Here is an 8,254-nt window from a genome sequence, read left to right on the forward strand (position 1 = left end):
TGTAATATTCATAGTCTGAGTCTGAACCTGCATTTCACAAGTCTGCAGGAATTTGTAGAGCGGTAATCTGCATTCATGAATTATGTCTTACACATTACTTCACACCGTAGAAAATCCTGCAGCAACATAAAACTGACGTTTGTAATTTTCAATTCACTACGGAACATTAAATCTTTCACACTGCAAAATCACGTCTCTAGTAAACTTGTTTTAAATTCAGATGCCAGTTGGGGCCGTACTGCAGAGACAACCCCTGCAAGAACAGTGGAAAGTGTATCGACAGTCTGGATGGGCCAGTGTGTGAGTGTGAAGCAGGCTTCCAGGGAGACAGGTAAGCCACGTTCGAGTTTAATCCATGAGGTGAACTGTCTGAATTATTAAATATCTGATTTCTTGCATCAGCAGTTAATAACATGCAACATTTCACCTTCAACCACCCCTCATTAAATTCCAATATATTTGTTCAGGTGCCTGAGTGATGTCGATGAGTGCATCAAGAACCCCTGTGCTAACGGAGGCCAGTGCCAGAACACGTACGGCTCCTACAAGTGTAACTGCTCGCTGGGTTTCAGCGGGCAGATGTGCGAACTCCGCGCCGAGGTCCGCAACGAATTCGTGTCCACCTCCTGGAACATCGGCCTGGAGGAGGTGATCGGCATTGTGGTCTTTGTTTCGAGCATCTTCATCCTGGTCCTCCTCTTCATCATCATCCGCAAGAGGGCCTGTCGCAGCAGGTCAAAGAACGACGACGACAAACAGCTCGGAGGCTCGAACGTGCCTCACTCCTTTCTCCAGAGACCTTACTTTGACGCCAAACTCAACAAGAACATCTACTCCGACATCCCGCCGCAGGTCCCTGTGAGGCCCATCTCCTACACTCCCAGTATTCCAAGCGACTCCAGAAACAACCTGGACAGGAATTCATTCGAGGGCTCAGCCATCCCGGAGCATCCAGAGTTCAGCACCTTCAACCCAGACTCTGTGCACGGACACCGCAAGACCGTGGCTGTTTGTAGCGTAGCACCCAATCTCCCCCCTCCCCCTCCCTCCAACTCAGTCTCAGACAGCGACTCCATCCAGAAGCCGAACTGGGACTATGACTATGACGGTAAGTTTGTTCCTACGTGGCAGCATTAGTTACCTGTTCCTAGGCCGGAGGTGCATTTAGTTCCAAATAACTTCTGTCAAGATATTTCCTGCATTTAAATCATTTAACGTTATCCACAGCATGTTCTTTGTGCTGCAGGAGCCCGTTAGCGTGGGTGGCCTTAGAGCCAAGTAATCCTGAACATGAACGTACACAGGAGACTGGATAAATTAATTATCATTGGCTTACAGTGGAATCCAATCATAATGATATTTTGTGAAATTCTGGGTAGCACTATTTTTACGGGTCTATAATTTCCTGATTATTTCCTGGAGGTTTTCGTGGAAAGGATGTAATTTGGTCCTAATTATATGGCAAACAGAGGCAGTGTTTAATCAGTAAACTTCCAGTTCAGTCACTCCAATTACTTGCTAGTTTAACCTGTAAATGTTTGTACAGGCAATTTAAAATACATGCACAAATAAAGTTTCCAGAAATAGAACAAATAATGAATTAATATTCAAGGGTTTAAATAGAGCAGGTTTTTTCCCTCTGGAAATCAACAACTGCTTAAAAAAGTGAACATTACCAGCTAAATTTTACCTAAAATAGCCGAACTTTGTCTCTTTTTTCTTGATAATTGGGACTAAATTATGTAGTTCTTTCCAGGAAACTTGCCAGGAAGTTGTTAGGAAATAATGGACCCTTAAAATAAAGTTAACTCAAAAATAAATTCCATGTAAATTGTTGTGGTTTTACATCAGCGAAGAGTTTTGCCTCAAGCATACAAGTGGAGCACAGTTCACTGAACATGAATTTCACTGTATTATGTGTGATTTTGCAGACATTGTTACACAAAAATGTTTGAAATGGATTATCAACCATTTCAAATGTAGAAAACCCCATAAAAAGTACTTTTTTATACCTCATCCATGTTGTGTAGGTTAACGCTAAAATCAAACTGTGCCTTCTCTTCCAGCTAAAGTGGTGGACTTGGACCCGTGCCTGACCAAGAAGCCTGTGGAGGACAGTGCCTGTCACCCCTACAACACCAGGGGCAGCATGTCTGAGGTCCAGTCCCTCAGCTCCTTCCAGTCAGAGTCGTGCGACGATAACGGTATGCTGCCCTTCATCACGTTCAGTCGTTCTCTCGTAGTCACTGGAGACAAACTAACAAGTCAGCATAGTTTGAAAAAATGCCATATTTTATAACATTTTGCACCTGTGATGAGCTTCTTTTCTTTTGTGTGATCAGCCTGCAGGTTTTTGCAACAGTTACCTTTGCCTTGTTGATTTCTCTGCTAACACTGTTTCTCTGCATGCTCAGAGTGGATGGGCCCAAATGGCGACTGTTGGGTCACGTGTTCTTTTCTCTTTCTTTTTGCTGCGGGGGCTTCAGCTCCCATATGGATCAAATCAGTCCACAGGTCCAGAACAAGGTTTTAAATAGGGGGTCCAGCCTGTAAGTCCTCAATCACTACCGGTACAGACGGAAGCAATCACAACAACTTGTGCTGTGTAATTCTCCCGGGATTATATATACTTGAGGGGGAAAAAAAGCATTCTGACCCTGTTTTCTATTCAGCTGGCTCTCAGTTTATCTGTGTTCAAAAGGAGTTTGATGACTTCCCCAGAAAGCAGTTATGTTCTGTTTAAAAATCACTCACAAGGTCTTTGACTTTGACAGATGTCTGCATTTTCATTTTGTTTATTTACAAGCATGCTTTTTCTTCTTTTTCTTCTTTTTCTTCTTTTCCTTTTTTTTGTTTCTCCATTTTTTTCCCTAAATGTAGCTACAAACGGATGTTTAAAGCAAACATCGAGGATCATATCACAAGGGTATACACGCGTTTTATTTTACGTTCTGCCTTTTCCTCTTCACATCGTACTTATTACCCCCGTGTCATTACGGTCATCTTGATGGGGATTACGCTGCTTATAAGTCATCAAAACCTTCATCTTCTACCTTGAAAATGAGAAGGAATCCTAAATTGAATCACAAATTGAATATTTCCTAAACAAGTTGTTTGTATTGCCTCGGTTTGTTGTCTAAAAGCACACAGGCTTCTCTGTGTGTTGGGGTTGGAATAGCGTTCATCTCCGGGGAATTTCACTGATTCTTCCATCTGTACTGTCGATGGCACCCCGTAGCATCTCAGTATGTTGTTGTTGTGTGTTATCTTTCACAAACAAAACCCTCCCCCTCCCAACACTGTCGCCTTCCACCATTGTCTTGTGCCAGCCATGAACCGCCCTGCCATACCAAATGAAAAAAAAAAGTCCAACACTACGACAGAAATATTTGTGGGAAGTGTCGATTGTGTTGGCATCACCCCCACTACCATGAACTCCGTGTGTGTGTTTTTTTTTTTTTCCATTTTCAAATTTTCAGAGCATTTGTGCTAATGCTAGCTCTCTCCCACCCACTCTCCTCTGCCCTGCCTCTCACAAGCCTCCATAGTGACAGTAATCCACCTTGTCAACTCTGCTGTTGACACTGTGGAAGGAGAAGGTACTCTTTTATTGCTTCCATCTGCCAGTAGTCTTGTCCTTGGTGTTGGGATGTGAAGTGCAGGTTATAGAGCTGCCATTATCTTACACTGACAAACCTCAGCCAAACCTGACATGCTCCTTTCTAGATTGAGCTGCCAATTAAACAGATAAGCAAATAATAAATTAAAACAGGCACAGAAGTGTTGCCTTCAAGTCTCGGTATTGATCTTTGCCCACTTTTGATTACACACCTCAAGAAGTCTGTGTAAGAAAATGGCAAAGCTGTTGTGCATTAATTAACCTGTCACTCTCTTTTATCATTATTTCAGTGTTTCATTGTCCTCATTTCATTCGTGTTCTCAGCCGATTGTTCTCTCCTCTCAGGTTTTAACTTGACTTGTTCTTTTCTCCTTTTCTCCTCCTTCTCGCCTCATATAAAGAGTCTTTTTTGGCTCATGATCTCAAGAACCCAAGAGGTGACTTTTTACATCTTTGTTTGCCTGTTGTTCACTGGTGTCCCCCGCCCCCCCCACCCTCTTAACTCTTAACCACTAACCCCGGGGTTTAATGAGGAGGAGAGGGTTAAAGCTCCTATGTAAGGCCAAGCCGGTGTGACACTGAGCGCTTTCTGCCTCAGTGGCTTCGTAAGGTGTTCTGTCGGCCTTTCTCAGATATTTTTAATCCCAAAAACATTCCCATGCATGTCTTTGATGCTGTGACAACATTAAAAAAATGTTAATCCGACTGTTACGTGATTAAATTCTGCTCAGTAACTAACTGGAAATGTGACTTGACTGGATGGAAGTTTGTGTTTGAGTGTCTGTGCTACCACTGTCAAAGGGACAGTTCACCCAGAAATTTAAATTCAGTCATTATCTACTCAATCGCATGCCGATGGAAAGTCGGGTGAAAGTTTTGTAGTCCACAAAACAAATCTGGAGCTTCACAACAAACAGCGTAGAAGAAGACGGGGACTGAAAACTGAAAAAAGAAACATAAAATGGCTCCAGCTCGTCTGGTATAATTCAAGTGTCCCCAAGATACCAAATTGATTTGGAAAGACGTTATTTACGCCCTTTTTTCAGCCGAAAGCTTCACTGTAGCTGCTGAGCTAAAAGACTTAGCACGCACCAGGTTTGAAGTAGGTGCATTAGCTTGATGAAGAGTACATGATGACTGAATTTTAATTTTTAAGAGTGTGTGCAGGATTTACAGTGGCTGTTTTCAAAACACTTGAAACCCTGAAATGTACTGCGTGTTGAAGTGGTTTGGTGAACCTGATCTTTAAAAAAATATGATTTGTATGGTGATGTGGTGCAGGTAAGGAAAAGTCTGCCTTTAAGTCACACTGAAACAGAAGTTAGAGTTTCTACATTTTCTAATTTGACACATTTACATGTGAAACATAATATATAGGTGAAGTATAATTACTAGAGGGACTTAAATCAGAATCTATAGATTTATTTGGATCGCTTAAAGGAGCTCTGTGGACTAAATGAACGTTAGCTACTGATGCTCTCTGTTCTGATCAGCTAGTTGCCTCAAATCTTATTTGAGTGGAGTTCCAGATAATTATTAAAACATATTTTAATGTTTCAGAGAAAAAAGGAGAGATTTTGCAGTAAAAGATATAAAAAAAAACTATTCTTTTTTCAGTTTTCACAATTTTTTGGCAAGAAAACTGAACAAAAGACACAAGGAGACATTTTCATTTGTTGTCTTAAAGTCTGTGAATGTGTCTGCAGTGTGTTAAACAGTTGACCTCACTCAGTGGTGTGAATTTCAGTGTTTATTAATGAACAACTCATTGTGTTGGTGTAACGTTGTATTGTGCTCCTGTTGCATGGTGTGGCCTTTTAATATTAACATGATGGTGAATGTTGTGATGTCTTGAGCTTTGGGGCAGCACACTAATGATCGTGTTTGTGCTTTTCCCTCTTAAACAGGATATCACTGGGACACATCTGATTGGATGCCAAGTGTTCAACTTCCTGGAATCCAGGAGTTTCCACAGTATGAGGTTGTGGAGTCGCCCGCCCCTCTGTACAGTGACCCTAGTGCCATCGACACCGACTACTATCCCGGCGGCTTCGACATCGAAAGCGACTTCCCTCCGCCGCCGGAGGATTTCCATGCAAACGACGACCTGCCGCCGCCACCTTTGCCAGAGTACGACACACTGCGGCACCCAGGCAAAGATCTGGACCCGGCTGCAGCCGGTCCGGGCTCTCCTGGGGTCCGCCAGCGCCCGGCCCTGCCCCAGCTCTACAGCCTTAACCAGTACCTGCCACAGCACTCCTACTCAAGCGACGCAGGTGACACCGAGGGGCAGGGCGCTGCTTCCACCTCAGCCACGACCACCCCGGCTTCCACCCTGGGCACCAGTGGCTACAGAGGGGGCTACCCTTTAGGTTGTAGTCGGGACTTTGACTCCTCAGCACTGGACAACATGTCCATGTCTCTGTACACGTCCACAGCCTCTTGCTCGGACATGTCGGCGTGCTGCGAGGAGTCCGAGGTGATGATAAGCGACTACGAGAGCGGTGATGAGGGCCACTTCGAGCGTCTGGTCATACCGGGGCTGGACTCCCAACAGCACACTGAAGTCTGACACTGGATCCAAACAAAAGTGCCTGAACCCACAGCTACACCTAATGTTAGCCCGTCACACACCAACCACACTAAACACGCACAGTATGTGTACACAGAAAACACACACAAACACACACACACATACATACATTGACACACATGATTGAATTGAGTCAAAACAGCGGGGTTGTTGAGACTGGTTATGAAGGCCAATCGGCTGAGAAGATCTCCTGAAGCTATAGCTGAGACTCTGTAGCATCGTAACATCTGCTCGGTCCAACTCCCGCCCCTTTGAGTTGGCGGTGCCATTGCTTTAAGTCGCTGTCATCATACACAAGAAGTGGATCGTCTGAAGGAACAACATTTTAACGTACAACAGGAAACGCATCATGAAAAAAAAATAAAGAATAAATTTCACCACAATATCTTCGTTTCTATAAATAAAACCAAGCAAAATGTTTTTATACAAGTCCTCATTTTCAATGTAAATTTAAATGTACAGTTTTGATTTCAAAGTTTACTAGGTTTTGTAGATATTCTATGCTTTTATTTTCAACAAAAAAAGAGTTAAATGGTGTGACATTATCAGCCTTACTGTGCTTACATTCACGAAAAAAGAAACATGAAAAAAAAAGAGAAGAAAAGTGCGTGGCTCTTCTTCACACAGTGTACTCGTAAAAGTTTATTGTCTCCTGCTCATTTCAAAAAGGGTCTTCAATGAACGACTGCATATTCTTGTGTTGTTTTTTTATTTGTTTGTTTGTAAATTTTGACTTTGAAACCTCTTTATTTTTCCACCAAGAAAATGGGACCCAATATATTTATAGTGCAGAGTTATCCATGGACACGTGACTTTTTCAGGTGTCTATGTGTGTGTGAGCAATGCTATGGTCTTGTTAAGGTTTTTATTGAATACTGCCACAAGCTCACGCTTTCCTACTGGCAATAAATTATTCCTAAAAAATATCTCGACTGTCTGTGTGCAATTATTTCCTCACAAGATTTATGAATAGAAACAAGTTGTTGTTGTGAGGAGTAATTTGGTCACTGTAATTACTGTTTGTGCAGAAAGAAGCTGATAAATGTCTGGAAGGCTTAAATATTAATCTAAACTTTAAAGAAGTCACTCTTACTTTAGTTGTCTTAACGCTGGATTGTTTCCAAACTTATTTCTTCATTTATTTCTGTTTCAATACTCAGACAGTAATCAAGTGGAGCTGATATGATTAGTCAAACAGTAAATTAATCTGAAACTATGAGGCAATTTTTTATGCAAAAATGGCACAAATTCACTGGTTTGGGTTCATAAATGTGAAATTTCACTTGTTTTCTTCATCTCATAGCGAACAAGACTTTTGGGTTTTGAAGTGTTGGTCGTATGTGATTTGATTAAAATATCTGATGTTTTAATGAGAACGCAGTTAATTGATTTTTTTAGCACTAACCAATAATGAAAATATCCTTCAGTTGCAGCCCGACAGTCACATATAACATGATAAATTACATCATTTTTTTGGTTTAACCAGAAAGACGCAAGGTGATCTTATACAGCTACATAAATACTTAAAGCAAACAAGAACAGATATGTTGTAACTTTTTCTTGGTTTCACTTCAGGTTCGATTTTTAATTTTATCTCGAGACAACACTGTGGTTAGAGTGAGGAAAACCTGATTTCTTTGTTTGTTTTGGTCGCCACAAACACAGCTGGAGATTATCTGAGGTCTGGTTAAAAACACCTGGTTTTGTCGTCAGAAACAGCTGGACATTTTCCCAGTTGTCTTTAAAAATATCCTTTGGCGTCACGGTTGTAAATGTTGAAACACAGTGGCTCATTGACAAAAACATCCAGTGGTTTCAAACGCAGTCTTAAACTGGGATCACTGGCTTGGCAGCCTCCTCGCCTGTAACCGCACCACCATCCCCTCCACTCGATATGAAAGTCAGGTGATAAGATTACACTGTGAACATGATATGACACATTTTGTAGAAATCCTGTCCAATCCTGCAAAAAATAAAATTCACTGTCTTGGTTTATAATATTTCACTCAGTGTAATTATCAAGCCTCAGTGAAGAGAGGCCG

General features: G+C 41.9%; 1 protein-coding gene across 7 annotated transcripts in view; it reads left to right on the forward strand.

The window, feature by feature from the left end:
• The window catches only part of fat1a (FAT atypical cadherin 1a), a 75,896-nt gene extending 68,758 nt beyond the window's left edge, over nt 1–7,138 (forward strand). For 3 of the 7 annotated variants that reach the window (XM_084377013.1, XM_084377012.1, XM_084377015.1), the window contains 5 exons: nt 221–331; nt 468–1,108; nt 2,067–2,204; nt 4,021–4,056; nt 5,527–7,138. In XM_084377013.1, the coding sequence (XP_084233139.1) occupies nt 221–331; nt 468–1,108; nt 2,067–2,204; nt 4,021–4,056; nt 5,527–6,191 (1,591 nt within the window). In that variant the 3' untranslated portion in view covers nt 6,192–7,138. Of the gene's footprint in view, nt 1–220; nt 332–467; nt 1,109–2,066; nt 2,205–2,486; nt 2,550–3,539; nt 3,600–4,020; nt 4,057–5,526 lie in introns of those variants that run through there. The other 4 variants (XM_084377014.1, XM_084377016.1, XR_014624407.1 and 1 more) reach the window with 3 other exon arrangements.
• The last annotated feature ends 1,116 nt before the right edge of the window (nt 7,139–8,254 follow it).

This window comes from Pagrus pagrus (genome assembly GCF_965226575.1).
Source record: "Pagrus pagrus genome assembly, chromosome: 2".
NCBI classification, from domain to species: domain Eukaryota; kingdom Metazoa; phylum Chordata; class Actinopteri; order Spariformes; family Sparidae; genus Pagrus; species Pagrus pagrus.